The following is an 18784-nucleotide window of genomic DNA, read 5'->3' as shown; positions in this document are numbered from 1 at the left end:
AGGGACTGACTGACTGCATGATGGCACAGAGAGAGCCCAGGAGGGGGCAGAGACGCAGGTCTGAACCACAAGCACCCAGATGACCGCAGGCCTGGGCAATGCACTGATGAGTTTGGGGATGAGCAAATGAACCTGGGCTTGAATTAATAAACTGGTGAATGGCTTGATGAACGAGTGATGAGATGAGTAAACTAAGGAAGGAGTGAAGGACCGTGTGCCCCCCAGTGTCTGCGTGGTGTGGCCCTTGCTGGTCCCTGCCCCCTCCCCCCACGCGCTGGCGATGCTCTGGTGTTGACCCTGGAGAGGTGGGGGGAGCTTGCCTACCCTGCCCCCCCATGCCTTGCTGACTGCTTCTCCATGCCACCCCCATGACACCCCGCTTTGTGGACCCTCCACCCTCGCCCCTGCCGCCTCTCACCCCAACTCATGCGTGCTGGCCCTGCTGCTTGCCCCGCGTCCCCCTCAACCTCGCCCCGCCAGCCCTGCCCCTCGAGCCTGTGCCGACCCCGCTCCTCCCCTCCCCCCCACCCCCCCCCACCCCCGCCTCGGGCGCTGACCCCCAGCTGTACTGACCCCCTCCTCCTTGTGAGCACAGGCACCATGCGGCCCGTGCGGCGCAACTTCTACGACCCGTCGTCGGCGCCGGGCAAGGGCATCGTGTGGGAGTGGGAGAACGACGGCGGCGCGTGGACGGCCTACGACATGGACATCTGCATCACCATCCAGAACGCCTACGAGAAGCAGCACCCGTGGCTCGACCTCTCGTCGCTGGGCTTCTGCTACCTCATCTACTTCAACAGCATGTCGCAGATGAACCGCCAGACGCGCCGGCGCCGCCGCCTGCGCCGCCGCCTGGACCTCGCCTACCCGCTCACCGTCGGCTCCATCCCCAAGTCGCAGTCGTGGCCCGTGGGCGCCAGCTCGGGCCAGCCCTGCTCGTGCCAGCAGTGCCTGCTGGTCAACAGCACGCGCGCCGCCTCCAATGCCATCCTGGCCTCGCAGCGCCGCAAGGCGCCCCCCGCGCCCCCGCCGCCGCCACCACCGCCACCGCCCGGAGGGCCACCCGGCGCGCTCGCCGTGCGCCCCAGCGCCACCTTCGCCGGCGCCGCGCTCTGGGCCGCGCCCGCCGCCGGCCCCGCCGAGCCCGCGCAGCCCCCCGGGGCGCCCCCGCGGAGCCCGAGCGCCCCCGGCGGCGCGCCCACCCCGGGGCAGAACAATCTCAACCGGCCCGGGCCCCAGCGCGCCACCAGCGTGAGCGCACGCGCCTCCATCCCGCCGGGGTAAGACGGGCCCCGGGCGCAGGGGTGGCTGCCCACCGGGGCTGGGAGCAAAGAAGAGCGATAGTAATAACAGTCATAAGCAATGTCTAGGATCTGTTAAGTCCTCGCTCTGCGCCAAGCGTCAACGTGTTCCCACTTGTTTATCTGCATGCATAAGGACCCATCATCATCCCCAGTTTATAGATGAGGAAGGTGGTCCGGGAGGGTTAAGTTCCCTAAGATCGCACAATTCACAAGCGAGGGGGCCATGGCAACAGTAATGGTGGCTATTCCACGTTTACCGCTGGTTAAGCTGTATCTGCAACCCCTCCTTTATTACCCCACACGGTTCTATCCTGCGCGCACTGCAGACCAAGTGGCTGAGGCTGGGGGAGGCGCCCTGCTCTCAGGGTCACCCGGGGGCAGGCAGGGATTGGAAGGCGGGCCTGTGGGATGCTGTGCTGTGCTGTCTTCCGACCTCGCTTGCCCCAGTCCACGCGCATCTCACCTGGAGGCCCGGGCGGGCACTAGCTGCTCGTCGAAAGTGTTTCCCCTATGGGCCGCGCTGAACTGTCACCGTTACTTTGGGCTGATACTCTGGTTTTCAGGCCGGGCCCCAGGGACTCCTGGGGTGACCTGGGAGAGTGGCAGGAGGGGTGATGGACAAGAAGTCAGCACACGAGAGCCAGCCTCTGCTCTCGTTTTAACCGGACCAGCCTTTTTGGGGGAGTCTCTTATGAAGTGGCCTTCCCAGCGGGATTTCACGAGCAGGGGAACCCCCGTCACAACAGTTGTGGAAATCCCTGGGTTAGGCATGCCGGGCCCCCAGATAGGGCCCCAGCAAGCCTGTCTGCAGAGGACCAGACCCTGAGGAGTGGGAATGAGAGGGAAGAGCAGAGACCTTGACCTTGGGAGAGACTAGAAGGGACAAGACAGTTATGGTGCAGGTCATGTGCCCAGGAGGAGGGGTGGGCACTAAAAGCCTGCTCTGCTTGTGTCACTGTGGCATGGCCCAGGGCATGGACCATGGTGACCTGAGACCAACAAAAGTCCGATCTGGATACGACCTTTGAGGTCACCACATCCAGGCCTCCTCTTTCACCAAGGGAAACTGAGGCCTGGGGAAGGGAGGGGACCCTGATGTGGGCTGCCCTATCTACCTTCTGTCCCTTTGAGAGTCTGACTGCTTGGGTTCAGATTCCCCTCTTGGCCGCTCCTGAGCTGTGAGATGGGCCCCTCCCCTTCGTTAAGCCTCAGTTTCGTCACCTGTGAAATGGGAGCAGGACTCTGCATTGTCACGCAGCGTCTCCACACACCATAGTTCAGTAGTGGCGGTTGGGACCACTTCCGGTATCCAGGAGGAGGTTGGGATGGGAGTTAGGAGCGCTGACGTGTCGTGGGAAGGACTCCAGCAGCTGCCACCCTGCCTGCCTCGCCCTGCCCTCCCCTCCAGGTCATTCCTCTGGGCAGGCCCAGGGCCCACAGAGAGCAGACCTGAGGAGGCCGGGGGTGGTTGCAGGAGGGGCTGGCCTGTCCGGGGGTGACAGGCTGGCTGTTCATCATGGCTCCTGTGGGTGGCCACCTGGCACTGGCGCACTTATGGAAAGGGAGGGCTGGAGCACCCCAGGACGAGATGAGGAGTGGGCCAGCTGGAGTGGGGACGGGGGGCAGCGGGGAGAACCAGGAAATTTCTGGGGACCTCTGCAGCAGGAATTCAAGAGCCTCCTCTCTCGGGCTGTGTGGTAACTCCCTGGTGGCTTATGAAATCAGAACGTTGTAACCAGAATTTTCTTGGAATGGAGCGGCTAGAATAGCCTAGAAAATGCTGGTCTGTATCGTACATCGTAACGTCAGAATCGTCCCGTGAAAGCTCTGCTTCCTCTCTGCGTGTGTTGGATGGGTTGTCAGGTGAGATGAATTTCTCAGTCACTGATGAAATTTGTGAAAGCTGCAGTTTTAGAGCAGACTGGGAATTACTCAGCTTTTATTGCTCAGTATTAATTCTCCAGATATGTGCTGTGGGTGTGTGTTCACAGAGCCCGGCGAGACAGACGGGGTCCAGACTAGTGGGGAGACAGACGTGTCGCAAGTAAAGGAGTAAATGAACACAAGCACCCGAGAGAGGGAGGTGCCGGGGAGGGAGCGAGACAGGGTGGTCGTCAGAGGGCGTGGGGTGGTCAGGGAAGGCCTCTGAGGAGGCAGCCTGATCTGAGCAAGGCCGTTCCCGGCAGAGGGAACAGCATCTTCAAATGGGGCTTGAAGTGGGGCTTGAAGAGCATGCATGTTCTGGGAGGGGTTAGAGGTGGAAGGAGGTGCTGGCCAGAAGGGGAAGGGCCCCCCAGGCAGGGCACTGCGGGGGCAAAGGGTGGAGGTGGGAGTGCATCCAGCAGGTTCTGGAGACCACGCAGGGGTGGGAGTTCCCTGCTGGAACAGTCGGGGCTGAGATTTTTCCCAGATCGGGGTCCAGAGCCAGAGCTTGGAGCCTTGGGGGAGTCTGGCTTGGTGCTCCAGCAGTAGGGGAGCTATAGAGTGTGTTTGAGCTCAACAGGGCTGCGCTCAACGCAGCTTGCTCCCGGGGTGCTGGTCCTTAAACGTGGCCTCCTCTGACCTGCAAGCACTCCGTTCTCCCCAGCCGTGTGCCCCCACCCGGTTTATGTCTCTGCCCCTCCCCCTCCCTCCGGGAGCTGCTGCTGACCCTCTCTGAGTCCAGACTTCCACCTGGAAAGTGGGGTAGGGGACTGGCAAGGGCTCCCTCATCCCTCCCCGGCCACGTGGACCCTGCCCAGCCTCACCTCTGCCCCTCTAACTGACCCTCCCGGGCCAGACAAGCTTGGGTCGAGGCCCCAGCCCCCATCTCCAGGGAACCCCAGATGAAAATACCCCTGGCTCGGAGCGGGAGGTGGGCACGGGGCCGGCGGGTCTGCTGCTGGGTGAGGGGAGAGGAGGAAGGAGGGAGGGGGTGGCAGACCCGGTTCCTCCAGGCTGAAGCTTCCCGTTGCCAAGGCAACCGAAGCCAGGAGTAGCCTATGAGGGGAAAGCGATGGGGTCTCTGGGGAGCCAGGTAGCCAGGCCCACCCCGCCCAGGTCCCCAACACCTCGGAGCCCTCACGGCCCTTCCCCCAGCCTCTCTGCCTGTGTTTCCAGTGTCCAGACTTCCGCTTTATAAGGACACCAGTCGTGCTGGTTAGGGCGCGCCCTCCGACCTCTTTTGAATCACCTCTGCAAAGACCCTGAGGACGGGGGATAGGACTGCGCATATGGGTCCTGGGGGCCCAGTTCAACCCACAACGGTGTCTCTCCGAGTCTCCTTTGCAGCTCCCTGAGTCTCAGTCTCTCTTGCAGTCTCTGGCTGTCTGTGTATCTCTTTCTCCTTCTCTCCTGCCTTTTCTTCTCCTCCCAGCAGCTGTCTCTCCCTGCCCCTGCACCCTTCTCTCCACCTCCCTCTCTGCAGGACCAAAGAGACCCAGAGTCCTGTCCTGCCTCGGCCCTTTCCCAGTCGGGTGACCGTGGGCGCATAGCTGTGCCTCAGTTTCCCCCTCTGCCAGACAGCTAAACCCCCCACCACTCACGCCGAGCTGCTGGGCACGCAGATGCATTTGAAGTCGCCCATGGGATCAGCTCGATCTAAAGAGGAGTGACCTCTACTTTCTCATCTCCCATCCTCATCTCAGCCCTGGGTGTGAACAGGACAGAGGCCCAGAGAGGGGCACTGACTTGCTCAGGGCCACACAGCCAGCCTGGCCACAGTGTCCCCTGGCCGGGTTTTTTTCCGCTGGCCCCTGTGGCGGGGCGGGGAGCCAGCTGGCAGCCCAGGCCTGGGGGACACGCAGGGGTGGGAGGATCCACCCTGTCTCCTGAGAGGGCAGCATCCAGCACTTTGGAACACAGCTGTGGGGCCGAGGAGCCAGACTCAGAGTTTCCACCCCACGTGGTGGAGGGGCGCAGGAGGGCGCAGCTGCAGGCCTGTTTCCGTTTTCCGAGCGCTCGCCGAGTCCCAGGCTCCATTGCACGGCTTCTGCGTGCGTCACGTCTCTTAATTCCCGCGGAAACCTGAGCTGGCAGGTCGTGTTCTCCCCATTTCTCATATGAGGAAACTGAGGCTCCGACAGGCTGGCCTTGCTCCGGGTCACACAATTAGGACTCTGATTCAAAAACCCCCATTGGCCAGGGTATTGGGGTGCCCCACCCTACTGTCTGCCCACTCCAAGATTCGGTGTCAGGGAACCCCGGGGAGCAGATGGGCCTGCAGGGGCTGCATTTGCTCCCAGCTTCGGCGTCTCTTCTCCCTGTGTGACCCCAGCTGAGCTCATTGCCCTCTCTGGTCCTCAGTTTTGGTACCTGTGAAGCGGGGCTGGCAACACAGGCCACTATCCAGCAGGAGGCTGATGTCAGAGTGTTGCATCTTTACGTGTGCCCCGTTCACACCCGCCCCCAACCCCCGGCCGTGGGAAAGGGTGCTGCTCCGTCCATCCCTGTCCAGCTTGTCCAGCGTCGCTGACCCACTCGGGGCCGTGGATGCCGTTTGAGTCGTCCCACCTCCGGTTCTTCATGGGCCTGAGCACCTCCTGGTTACCGGCCACCAGCACATCCTTCTTTCGCCATGTACTTGTTTATTTCTCTTGCGTCTCCTTCTCTCAGGCTGCTTCTTGCTTCCTGATCGATTTGCGACGCTCCTTCTGCATTAAGAATATTGACCCCTCATCTGGCAGCTTCCCAAGTTCCTTGTTCCTTTTTACCTCTTTATAGCCCACGTTCATCTGTTTTTTAATTAATTAATCCATATATATTGAGTGACTGCTGTGTGCCAGGCACTGTTTGGGGCCCTGGGGGCACAGCCATGAACCAGACAGACACTCCCTGCCCTCCTGGAGGTCACATCCTAGTGACAGACAAACAAGAATCAAAATGAATAAATTCTAGAATGTGGTAGAAATTAATAACAGCTATAGAAGAAAAATAAAGAACAGAAGGGGGTAGGGAGTGAGAGGGATGGAATTTTAAATGAAGAGGCCTCCTTGAGAAGGTAACACTTGAGCAAAGACTGAAGCAGGTTAAGAAGCAAGCCACGCAGAGAACGGGGAGGAGAGCCGTCCAGACAGAGGAAACAGCTTGTGCAAAGGCCCTGAGGCAGGAGCAGGCCTGGTCTGTTTGAGGCCAGTGTGGCTGGGGAGGCTGCAGGGGAACAGTAGGAGAGGGGGTCAGAGATGAAATGGGGCCAGTCCTGTCAGGCCCTGAAGGCTGTGGGGGGGAGGGGGGGACTTCGGCTTTGACTCAGCGTGCCATGGGAGCCGGCGGTTGTGAGCCAGGGAGAGACTGGCGTGGCTTTGTTGTGACAGGTTCACTCTGGATACTGAGAACAGACTGCAGGGGGTGCTGACGCAGGAGGCAGGAGCCGGGGAAGGTGGGCTTTGATGTAGTGGGTGTGTTTGGGTATTTTTCTTCTTCTTTTTTTTTATTTCTAGCAGTGATTTTACGTTTTTACTTAAAAGCATCCACATTTTGTTTCCCCAGTTCTGTAATAGGTATTACGTTTAAGGGCTTCAAAAATAAAAAGGCACTGAGAGGCACGACATGAAAAGTCTCGCCCCGGCCGTGTCCCCATCGGGCCTCTGGCCGCCCGCTACCCCCTCTCCCGGCCTGGCTCTGAGCAGTGGCTGTCACTCGGCCTCCTGCTCGCTCCCTCACCACAAGGTCACAGCAAACACCCCACCCCCTCCCCCAGACCTGAGGCACTTCCTGCCCTGCTCCCTGGGAGGCCAAACCCTGCGCTCCTGTCTGCACGTGGCTGCCCCAGGCCGTGGGAACGCCAGCCTCCCCCCTCCCCCCTCCCCTGCCCTGCCCTGCACACCGCTGGGGGGCGGGAGGGAGGGGAGTGGAGGAGAGTGACGCTGAGCCCCCAGGGCCCTGGATAAATCTGAACCCTAAATGGCAGCCACCCCACAGATTGTCTCTCGAGGGGACTCGTGCTCCCTGTGATCCCTAGGCATGGACCGGGCCAGGGGTCCTGTTGGACAGAGGGGAAACTGAGGCCCGTGGAAGCTGCCTGGCTTGTCTGGGCAGATGGGGGCGCTGGAACAAGGAAAGGGGAAGTGAGCCAGGCCCCAGACAGCAGCCGCTGATGGCTTGTGGGGTCTGCTGGGCCCAGGGAGCACCCAAGCTCTGCAGAGCTGGCGGTGATGTCCTCAGCCTTCTGGGTTCCCCCTGGGTGGGGGGGACTTGGTTGGCCCCAGGCTGGTTCCCCAGGTACAGTGGAGTGGACACTGAAAGGGGACAGGGGACAGGAGCAAGCCCAGGGAGCACGCCCCCACCCAGGTTGTTCCACTTCCTTCTGCTCATGACATGCACTCTCGCGTCTGCCCCGTCTTCACCCACTTGGACCCAAACAACTGAGGTCTAAGCCTCCTGAGGCCCCCCAGGTGGCCTGGGTCAGGGCCAGGTGTACTGAGGGCACCTGAGGTCAATTGGAGGACCTGGAAACCATCCCCAGAGAATGTGACCCGCCTGGGGGCTGCGGGAGTGTGTCTGTCGGGGTAGGGGGATGGGGATGCCAGGCTCAGGCAGGGGAACAGAAACTCAGCTACCCTAAAGGGGGTGTCAGTGTGGCTTCCTGCCTCCCTGGGGTCCTGAGCCCCGTGACGCCTGGGGCTGGCCGGAGCACCCCCACGCAGCCCAGATGCGGCCAGCTCCAGGGTCCGGGTCAGAGGTCAGCCCACCTCCAGGCCCAGAGGGAGGAAGGCTGTTCAACTCCAGGTGGCCCCACAGATCGGCCTGCGGGCAGCCCTGGCCTCTGACTCGGAAACTCCAGGACCCAGTGCCAGCTGCGCCACTAAGCAGCTGGGTGACCTTAGTGAAGTCACTTCCCCTCTCTGGGCTTCAGTCCCATCATTTGCAAAATAAATGACAAATAGATGTCATCCCCTGTGCCCTCTCTGCTTGAATGGTCGTGACTTCCTGGAGCACTGTGCTGAGGAGGATTCCGAAGTTGCATTTTGGCTCACTGGAAAGGAGTGCTGGGATTGATTGGTGATGGCTGCCATGGGTGCTGGATGGGCAGTGGTACCATGCATGTCATATACTTGCCATCCCTGCTTCCTTGTCTCTGGGGGGACCTTCGGCATTAGAATCACTGTTTCTAAGGACGCCAGGCCCCCTCTGAGGAGACCACGGAGCTGGTGGACCAGTTTCTCATTTGGCTTAACCCCTCCATTCGGCACTTACTGAGAACCCGCTTACACGGAGTTCCAGGGCCACAGGGCTGGGCCAGACGTGGCTTCAGAGGCTGACAGTCTGGGGGGACAGACAGGAGTGGAACCACACAGCTAGGATGCAAGACAGAACGTGTCTGTGTCGGCAAAAAAGATCCCACAGTCCCTGGGGAATTAAAGGAGTGGATGTGAACTCGCTTGAGGTAGGTCAGAAAAGTCCTTAGAGGGGGCCGGCATGGTGGCATAGTGGTTAAGTTTGTGTGCTCTGCTTCTGTGGCCCAGGGTTTGTGGGTTTGGATCCCAGGCGCAGACCTACATGCCGCTTACCGACCATGCTGTGGAGGCATCCCACATGCAAAATAGAGGAAGATTGGCACGCATGTTAACTCAGGGCCACTCTTCCTCACCAAAAAGGAAGAAAGAAAGAAAAGTCCTCATGAAGACAGTGACCTTTGAACCTGTCTTCAAAGGGCAGGTGTGAATTGGGAATAGACAGTATGCAGTATGGGCAGGCAGAGGGAACAGTGCAGCAAAGGTCCTCAGGCAGGAAAGGGCAGGGAACAGTGTGAGGAACAGCAAGTAGGAAGATCTCCCCACATTATCTCATCGTGCCTGTGAACACCGCCTCCCAGCAGAGCAGGTACGAGGCATCTGTTTGCTCTTCCTTGGTGGGAAGGAGAGCCCAACACCTCGTTCCTCTTTCCCAGACTGATCCTGGGGAGACTTCTTTCTGTGAGGGCCTCCTGCCTCAGCCTCTGAGCCATGGTGAGAGAGCGTGCCTAAGAGCACAGACTGGGGAGTCTGACAGCCTGGGCTCAAATCCAGGCTCCACCACCTCCTAGCAAGTTACTTCCCCTCTCTGTGCCTCAGTTTCCCTCTCTACAGAATGGGCTACCACAGACTTGTTGGGAGCACCAGATGAGGGAATGAAGCAGTACAGCGGACTGTGGGGCCCCGTGAGCGCTTGGAACCACTGACCCCCCAGGGCGCCCCGCATCGGCACGTTCACAGGGCCAGGCCCCGAGCTTGCTCACGGGAGAGTGAGTGTTGGCCGAGCCCCTCCGGGGACCGGGGCTGCAGAGGGTGTGTCTCTGGGACGTTGGCCTCAAGGCTCGCTTCACACGGGCGGGCGGAGGCCGCACGGGGACAATGGGCCGAGCGCACGCGAGTCACCTGCTTGGCACGTCCCCGCGGAATCCAGCCTCCACCTGCTGTGTGTGATGTGCAGTGTGGACGCCGAGGGCCGGGGAGGGCTCTCTGAGGAGGTGGCCCTGCGGCAGAGACCTGAGTGACATCAGTCTCTGGGGGGGAAGCCCGAGGGCAGAGCGCACAGCGCGTGCGCAGGCCTCGGAAGGAGCCGCGCTGGGCGTGCTGGAGCAATGGCAGCCGTGTCTGGAGCAGGGAGCTGGCAGGGCGGGAGATGAGGACAGAGGCAGCAGGGCCTGGTCATGCCTGAGACTTTACCATATCAGGTTGTGACTGGTTCTGTGACAAAAATATTAAGTAAGCTAAGGGCAAAGACAGAGGCTTCTCTGAAGTCGAGTGGTGGGGAAGGTGTCTGATCAGGTGACAAGGTGTGAGGATATGTGGGGAAGAGCATTCTGGGAGTAGGCTCAGCAGGTGCAAAGGCCCCGGGGTGGGAATGTGCCTGGCGTGTTTGAGGAACAGCAGGGAGACCCGGTGCGGGGGGCCTGGGGTGGAGTGGGTGAGGGGTGAGCACAGGGGAAATGGGGTTCAAGGGGGAGGTGCTGGCTGTGTCATGAAGGTCGATTTTACTCTGAGCCAGTGGGGGCCACGGGGGACGGAGGGCAGAGGAGGAACAGGATCTGATGCGGAGTAGGAAAGGCAGCTTGGCAGCAAGACCCAGCCCTGTCCTCGGGCAGCCAGGCCTGGCTTGGTCAGAGCAGGCTCCAGGGGGCCTGAAGGATTCCCCAGTGCTCTGCTGGGCTGGGCCCGGGAGGGCGGAGCAGAGAGGGAAGGCCAGCCCCCTTCCGGGAGGCCTGCGGGCAGCGGTCTCTTGTCCAGGGCAGGAGGCTGTTCTCACTGACAGGAGGAAACAGCGCGCCCCACATCAAAAGGGGGCCGGGTGGCTCCCACGCTCGGGCGTCGTGGGAACCCTGCTCCCCCGGGTTCTCGTGGGGGCCTGCAGATTGACGGAGGCTGCAGGCCGCCTGGGGACCGTCCCCCAGCTCGCCGGGGGGTAAATAAGAAACAGCCCCACCCTCATGCCCCACGCACAGCCTGCTTCCCAGGAGCAAGAGCGGCTTTGGGACCCGGGGCTCTGTGGCTTTTCAGGGCTGCCAGAAATTGTGGGCCACCGAGATCTAAAAGCTCCCCTTTCTGGAGCCCCCCCCCCCCCCACCTAGCTCCCAGGTCAGAGGCTTAGCAAGACCAGGCCAGAAGCTGGGCCAGACTCTGGGCACTATTAGACCTAGGGTAGCAACTGCCCCCACTGAGGGGTGGAGGCTGCCCAGAGAGCTGCTGAGGGTTTTGCTTGGCTTGAGAGAGCAGTGATGGATTAGTGATGTCTGCTGCAGGTAGGAGACAAGAAGTGGGGGCAGGCATGCTAACTGTTTATCCTTCCGCCCATATTACGGACAGCCCTGGAGAGAAGGAGGGATGTTTTCTCCTGAGACAGAAGGGAAGGAAGGGGGTGGGGGAGACCTAGGTGTGTTGGGGACCTTAGAGTGTCTACGCTAGAAGTGTTTCAAAGGGTGAGGAAGAGGTCCGTGTCTCTGTGCCGTCCGTAAGAGTATGGGGAGGGATGATATTAGGTGGTGATGCCCCAGGAAGGTTCCGGAGGATTATGCAGACCCCCAGAAGGGTCAGATGGATACACAGCCCTCGTCTCTTGGGTCCCAGATGCTAGAAGGAGAAAATCGGGACACCTGCACTCTCACCCAGACTATGAGCTTTACATGTTTCAATTCATTGAATGTCACATGATGGGGAACCATTACAGGTGGGGAAACTGAGGCACAGCACCTTCCCCTCACACCTCAACTGACCAGGCCCTGGGCGCCCTGCGGGACCTGCCCCCACCATGGCACCTCACTCAGGAGCTGTGTTCAGTGACTCCAGGTCACCGAGTGTTCAGTGACCCTTTGTCCACTCCAGACACCCCTGTCCCCTCAGGGGGTCCGGGAGGAGCTCCCTGGCCACCTCGTGTCCACCTGTGTGGCTGAGCAGCCAGAGTGGAGGGGGTGTGTGCAGTGCATGTGACTCTGCAAAGTGTGGGCCTCCCAGGCTGAGCGTGTGTAGTCAGTGTGGGGGTGTGGGTCCACGTGCATCCACGTGCGTCCCCATGTGTGGGTCGCAGGGACCCTTTGTGGGCTGCAGTGCATTCCCCAGAGTTTGCTCTCTGCTTTCCATGGCGAAGTGCGTCTGGGGACGGGTGGCTCTGGCCGGGCTGCCCCGCCCCCCGGGAGCTGGCTTCTCTGTCCAATTGAGTGTCCTTGCAGTGTGCATGTGTGTGTCTCTGTGTGTGGCCTGTTCCTGGAGTGTGTGTACACATTCGTTCTGCAGAAGTGTGTCTGAATCTGCGTGTTCATGGGGGATGCATCCCTGAGGCTTGTTGTGTCTCTCTTTGTGTCTATGTGGTCGTGGTAGGTGTCCCTGGTGGGGGGGGTGTTTGTATGTTTGCATGCAAATGTGTGTGGCGTGTTCCCCGAGTATGTGTGTCTGTGTCTTGTGTGTGTGTGCCTGTGTGTGCGTGTATCTGTTGTGTGTTCCCGGGAGGGTCGTGTGTCTGTGTGTCCCTGTGTGTATCTGTGTCTGTGGACCTGTGCGTGTGCTGTGTTCCCCACGTAGATGTGTGCTTGTATACAGAGCGCATGTTCCCCCGGGGGGAGCTGTTTCAGCCCCACCCAAGTGGCCACGTGTACCATTTGCTGGAAGCTGCTTCCCAGCCAGCTCCCTGGTGCTGACTGCACCTGCCAGGGCAGGTGACCACATGGCATTGGCGGGGCTCGGACCTCAGCTGGCGGGGAAGAAGCTGGACACCTTCCCCAGCTGCCCCCGTCCCCACCCCTCCTGCCCGCCTCGTGGCACCTCCCTCAGGCCCCCAGGCTGCCCGCTGGCTTTCAGAGCACGACTTCTCAACATCAGAACACACCCATCCAGGGTTCCGTGCCCATCAACACTGAGACACCACTTCCCCTCCCCAGCGAACCCTGAGGCCGTGGGCCCCGGGCAGGCACACGGCCCAGGTCAGAGCAGGCTTTCTCAGTCAGCCCTCCAACAACCCCATAGGTGAGGCATCGTTATCCCCATCTTACCGATAAGGAGATTGAGGGTCATAGGGGTTAAGTGACCTGCCCATGCTTGTCACTGCAATACTTTGCTGGTTTCCTCTCCAGGAGGGAGAGAATCTACACCCTATTTAGTGGGCTGAGGTGCAGACAGGAGAAATTACTCAGCCAGGATTACACGGCAACGGCGATGACTGGGACGATGCCGGTTAATGCCATTCGTGTCTTTTTTGGTACCAGAAATTGTGCTTGGCCCTTAACAGACAGAATTTCATTGACTCGTCACAGCAAACATAAGGAGGGTGCCATCTTATCCCCATTTCACAGATGGGGAAACAGGCTTACAAGAGGTGTGGCGATGTGCTGTGTGTCGCCTGGCTGGTTAGTGGTTGAGCTGAGATATGAAAGCAGCTCTCACTGATTCCAAAAGCCAGAGCTCTTTGGGGGGAAGGGCAAAGAGGGGAAGCAGGCTACATTTTCCCAGGAACTCTTCATTTGAAGAGGGGACAATGCCTTAGGCACAGGAACTGACGTCAGTAGATATTCCAGAGGGGAAAAAATGTTCATCATCAAATGTCTTTGTAAAACCTGAATTTGCCATTGCTAATCATATTTCCTTATGCAGGACTTATCAGAGCCTTTAATATGCTCGTGTATGTTGTGAATTTCAAAAAGGGAGACAGTAAAGTGTATACTAACTTATCTGACCCTGTAATCCTTCTTTCCTAGAACATTTTGTGGAGATTAGTGCACCGTATAGCAGACTTTGAGAGATACTAGAATGGCTAAATCATTAATAGTTGGGTTTCAGGTACAGTAGCCCATGAAAGGGAGCTGTTGGAACCCAAGCGCCCTCCCTAGGGAGGAGGCCGGCTTGGAGTGGAAAGAATCAGTACCAAGGCTAGGGACCCATTCCGTTATAACAGGGCCAGAGGTCCTGGTCACACCCCACCGCATAATAGAAGGATGTCAGAGTCAGGATGGAGTTCCCTGGTGGTCATTCTAGGTGACTGGGGCAGGCCCAGAGGGGTCAGAGCATGCCCGGGAGCCAGAGCCAGAATGCAAACCAGGGTCCCTGGGTCTTCTGGTGTGGGGTGGGGTCCAGCTGCGGCCTCTTCTCCTCTCCCCTCAGGGTCCCGGCGCTCCCGGTGAAGAACTTGAATGGAACTGGGCCGGTCCACCCGGCCCTGGCAGGTGAGGTCTGGCCCAGGGCGGGAAGGAAGGGGCGCCCATGAGGGGGCCGCTGCACCTGTCGTCCCGTGACTCCGCCCCTCGCCGGCTGGTGGGCGGGGCCGGAGAAGGCCCTCCCATTGGTCTCAGCCTGGGGCAGGGCTGAGTGGGCGGGGCCCACAGAAGGCCCTCCTATTGGCCTCAGCCTGGGGGGGGCGGGGCTGAGTGGGCGGGGCCTGGGGGCGCTCCACCACTCACCTTAAGGCCCCAGGGTTCCCAGCGAGACCAGGTGGGCGGGGCTGGGGAGAGGACCTACGCGTCCGCCCAATGACGGGAGGGCCAAAGCGCGGGGTGGGTGTGGCCTTGCTGGGCCCGCCCCCTGACCGCCCCACCCCGCCCCCGCCCCCAGGGATGACCGGCATCCTGCTGTGCGCGGCCGGCCTGCCCGTGTGCCTGACGCGGGCCCCCAAGCCCATCCTGCACCCGCCGCCCGTGAGCAAGAGCGACGTCAAGCCCGTGCCCGGCGTGCCCGGGGTGTGCCGCAAGACCAAGAAGCATCTCAAGAGGAGTATGCCCTCCACGCCCCAGATGTAACCCCTAACCCTCGGCCGCCACCCGGACCCCCCCAACTCCAGTTTTTTCTTAGGACTTAGATCCCACCTGCATCGCCTGAGCCCAGCTCCCGATACCCTGATCCCGTCCGCCACCAGCTCCCGTTACGTCTGACCTCCAGCAGCCCTGACATCATGGGCCTCCTGCCAGCCCCTGAGCTTCTGACCTCACCCCTCTGACCCCTGACCCCGTCCACCACCAACTCCTGCTACCTCTGACCTCCAGCAACCCCTGACATCATGGGCCTCCTGCCAGGCCCTCAGCTTCTGACCCCTGACTCTGTCCATTACCAACTCCTGCTACCTCTGACCTCCAGCAACCCCTGACATCATGGTCCTCCTGCCAGCCCCTCAGCTTCTGACCCCACCCCTCTGACCCCTGACCCCATCCTGAGCCAAGCCTTCAGGGGTAGACTCCGGGGACCCTCAAGCCCACTGCACTGTGTTGTTGCAGGTAAGAACCCTGAGGATGTGGTTCGGAGATACATGCAGAAGGTGAAGAACCCGCCCGATGAGGTGAGCCCCCAGGGGTCCTGGCAGCGGCCTCGCCCCTCCCCCCTGGCTGCCTGGCCTCCGCCCTCCAGGACATGAAAGCCTGGGTCTGTGTGTCACAGCCTCTTCTCCCGGGGTGTGGGGTTGCCTTTTCACTTTTTTGACTGAGTCTTTTGATAAATGCCGAAATGCTGAAGTTTGATAGAATCACATTTATCAATCTTGTAATGATGGGCACTTTTTGCATCTTATTTTTAGCCATATTTTCCACCACACGTGTGTCAGTTTTCCTTTTGAGGGAGAAGCCTGTAAGCCCTCAGAGGGGCGTGAGGGAGCCTCTGCCTCCGTGTGAACTCAGTACCTGGGGGTCCTCTCCTTGGAGAGATGGGGGCCACAGAGCCGGGTGTGCTGCCGCCCCCTGTGGCCGGGACCCTGGCTCCTGCTGAGGGGCAGCGCTGGCCCGGGGTGTCCCACCCTCCCCAGTCCTCAGTGTCCCCTCCCTGCCCCCCAGGACTGCACCATCTGCATGGAGCGCCTGGTCACAGCTTCCGGCTACGAGGGCGTGCTCCGGCACAAGGGCGTGCGGCCCGAGCTGGTTGGCCGCCTGGGCCGCTGTGGCCACATGTACCACCTGCTGTGCCTCGTGGCCATGTACTCCAACGGCAACAAGGTGGGCTGGGCGGGGCAGTGGGTGGGGAGCAGGCAGGGGGGGCGGTGGGCCGGGACCCCTGGGGACCTCACCGCCAGCCCCACCCCCCCAGGATGGCAGCCTGCAGTGCCCCACCTGCAAGGCCATCTACGGGGAGAAGACAGGCACTCAGCCGCCCGGGAAGATGGAGTTCCACGTCATCCCCCACTCATTGCCCGGCTTCGCCGACACGCAGACCATCCGCATCGTCTATGACATCCCCACAGGCATCCAGGTGAGCCCCCTCGGACCCCTGACCCCACTGGCTCTGCCCCTCCGGAGCCCCCACCCCTGTCCCCAGTTCAAGCACCCACTGCCCCTCCCCACAGGGCCCTGAGCACCCCAACCCAGGCAAGAAGTTCACGGCAAGAGGCTTCCCACGCCACTGCTATCTGCCCAACAACGAGAAGGGCCGGAAGGTGGGTGCCACGAGGGTGCAGGGGTGGGGGGAGCGGGCCGGGGCCTGCGGTCCCCATCATCCCCAACCGCTGCTCTCAGATGCCTCCCCGCCCCAGCATTGACCATAAGCACCTGGTGTGTGCCCAGCCCTCACCTCATTTATGGGCCCACTGAGGTCAAGGTCTTGACCCTATTTTACGGATAAGGAAATGAAGCCTCAGAGAAGGCAGGTAACTTCAACAAGGTCACACAGCTAGTAGGTGGTGGAGCCTGGATTCGAACCCAAGCAGTCCAGATTGTTTGCTTGGTGATTTTCAAGAGAAGCCAGAAATTCAGATTCTCACAGAAATCTCCAGGTTTTTGAACATTGCCAACGAAGTCACAAGTGGCTATTTAAGCCATTGTGGGGTCCAAACCAACACCGCTGAGGGCCGTGAGTTTGAGATGCTTCCTTCCTTCATCCCAGAAGAAACAGGCCAGGGAAGGAAGCTGCCGGCTGGGCAGCCACCGAGTGGCCGGGGAGCGGGGAGGCTGGGCGAGAGGGGCCCCAGGCATGAGGGCCGGGCCGCCCGTGACCTCGGCCGCCCTCCCGGTGCCCCGTCCCGCAGGTGCTGCGGCTGCTCATCACGGCTTGGGAGCGAAGGCTCATCTTCACCATCGGCACGTCCAACACCACGGGCGAGTCGGACACCGTGGTGTGGAACGAGATCCACCACAAAACCGAGTTTGGATCCAACCTCACGGGCCACGGCTACCCGGACGCTAGCTACCTAGACAACGTGCTGGCCGAGCTCACAGCCCAGGGTGTGTCGGAGGCCACCGCCAAGGCCTGAGGCCGCCCACCTTCCCTCCTGCTTTGTCCAGCGTACGCCTCCCTCCGCCGGGTGTGTCCTGGCGGCGCAGGGTCAGGGCTGGGGAGGAGTCTGCGGAAGGAGCCAGAAGCATTCCCAGGATTTGGCTGGTACCAGTTGGCATGATGGGAGGATGGCAGGCCAGCCGGCTCCGACCCCTAGCTCCCTGAGAGGGTGGCACAGAGGGGACTGGAAACCACGGCGCCCTCCCTCCCCCTCACACAAACACACGTGTCCTGTTGAACACATGCACGCACACCCACGTGCCTCTACTTACCCCCACACTGGGGGAAGAGACAGGAAGACCCCTGTGATACTCTGCGCGGATCGCGTCTGTGCCCCTGTCGCAGCTGCACAGGCTCGTCTGCAGCAGCAGGATTCAGGTCACGCACTCAGGGGCCTGCTGGGGCTCCCGGGGGGGAAGGGGCACTGGGGACGCTCAGCCTACCCCATCTCTGTCACCCATCCCTGCCAGCCACCAGTGGGCAGTGGTGGGCCCATGGGGTGGACACCTCCAGATGATTGAGCAGTTTTGCAAAGGGGCAGGCCCGAGAGAGGGGGCCTAGAGGTATCTTATTTTGTGCTTGTGTCTCTTCATCCTTCTGGGACCCTGACCTCCTCCTCACCTCCCATCCCCTCGCCTTCTGTCCGTCCCAGACAAAGGCCCTGTGCTCCTTTCCTCCCGCTCCATTCCCGCCACCAAATCGCTTCCAACATCGAGACCCAAAGGCTGGAGCTTCTGGCTTCAGGAGCGAACGAGGAGGCCTGGCTTAGGCCGGCAGGTCCAGACTGCAGCTCGGACAGCAAACAGTCCATTTTCCGTTCCTTGGGATTGGGCAGTGGATGTGGTCTCGGCCAACCAGGGGCCTGTTGCCCAGGCAACGCACCAGCTCCGCCTCTGTTGATTGGCTGCCGCGGTGGACGACAGCCAAGGCTTAAGGGGACGCCAGCGACTGCTCTTTTGAAAACCTACCAATCCCACTGTGGGTGGAGAAATAAACGGTCTTTCTCCTCCTCATCCAGTCTTTTCCTGCCAAGACGCAGGGTGGGTCGCTCTGTTCCTGGGAGCCTTCAGGGTGGGGGGCGGGGGGCTCCACCTCATCCGGGAGCCTGCCGCGAAATGACGGCCCCGGGACCACTGTCCCTCTCAGCCTTGGGCAGCTGCAGATGGACGGTCCCCATAATTCTCTTCTCCTGGGGCAGGCAGGGGGCGTGATGGTGGCGGAGGCAGACTCTCCTGATCCCCAAGAGGGCGGGGGCGGAAGTGCTGGCGCTCCCTAGCACAATTACTACGAGGAATGAACTCGGGCTGAAAGCCCCCGGATAATATGCAGGAGCTGGGCGACCCCATGATCGGCTCGTTGGCCTGAGAGCCCGGCCCCTGCCTCGGGGAGGAGGGCCAGGCTCTGTCTAGGGACAGAGGAGGACAGATCCCAGGATCTGCGACAGGCCGCGTGGGAGCCTCTGCAGCATCCCAGGATGCGGGGCGGATGTGGCGGACGCTGCGGCTCCAGGCGACCCCTGCTGGCCACCCGCGGGATAGCAACGTGCCTTTCCCGGTCCAGCCTGTCGCCAGCCAGGCGGGTTCAGTTTCTGTCCCACCCTCTGGTCACACAAAGCCGGAAACGAGGCCTTGGTGGCCCTTCCAGTTCTGCCAGTTGGGTGTTCCCAAACGCTTTACCTTCTGTGATTCAGTCTCAAACGAAGTCTCACCTCAAACGCGAATATGGAAAGTCGCCCAGCCCTGGGATCCTCAAACCTCACGTGCATCCACGTGGCCTGAGGAACTTGTTAAAACCCCTGATTCCCGCCCCCACCCACCCTCAGGTGCTGACTGAGTAGAGCTGGGGGGTGAGGGG

The 18784-nt window shown here is 60.9% G+C and overlaps 1 protein-coding gene across 1 annotated transcript in view; it reads left to right on the top strand.

Annotated features, from left to right (window-relative positions):
- The window catches only part of DTX1 (deltex E3 ubiquitin ligase 1), a 34710-nt gene extending 16767 nt beyond the window's left edge, over positions 1 to 17943 (top strand). Inside the window, exons 2-9 of the mRNA XM_023647122.2 lie at positions 596 to 1280; positions 13847 to 13908; positions 14294 to 14452; positions 14950 to 15011; positions 15499 to 15657; positions 15749 to 15910; positions 16005 to 16094; positions 16683 to 17943. Coding sequence (XP_023502890.1) covers positions 596 to 1280; positions 13847 to 13908; positions 14294 to 14452; positions 14950 to 15011; positions 15499 to 15657; positions 15749 to 15910; positions 16005 to 16094; positions 16683 to 16907 — 1604 coding nt within the window. The 3' untranslated portion in view covers positions 16908 to 17943. The remainder of the gene's footprint in view (positions 1 to 595; positions 1281 to 13846; positions 13909 to 14293; positions 14453 to 14949; positions 15012 to 15498; positions 15658 to 15748; positions 15911 to 16004; positions 16095 to 16682) is intronic.
- The last annotated feature ends 841 nt before the right edge of the window (positions 17944 to 18784 follow it).

Source organism: Equus caballus, chromosome 8 (assembly GCF_041296265.1).
Source record: "Equus caballus isolate H_3958 breed thoroughbred chromosome 8, TB-T2T, whole genome shotgun sequence".
Taxonomy (NCBI): domain Eukaryota; kingdom Metazoa; phylum Chordata; class Mammalia; order Perissodactyla; family Equidae; genus Equus; species Equus caballus.
The sequence above is the reverse complement of the archived record's forward strand: the minus strand, read 5'-3'. Positions and strand labels throughout refer to the sequence as shown.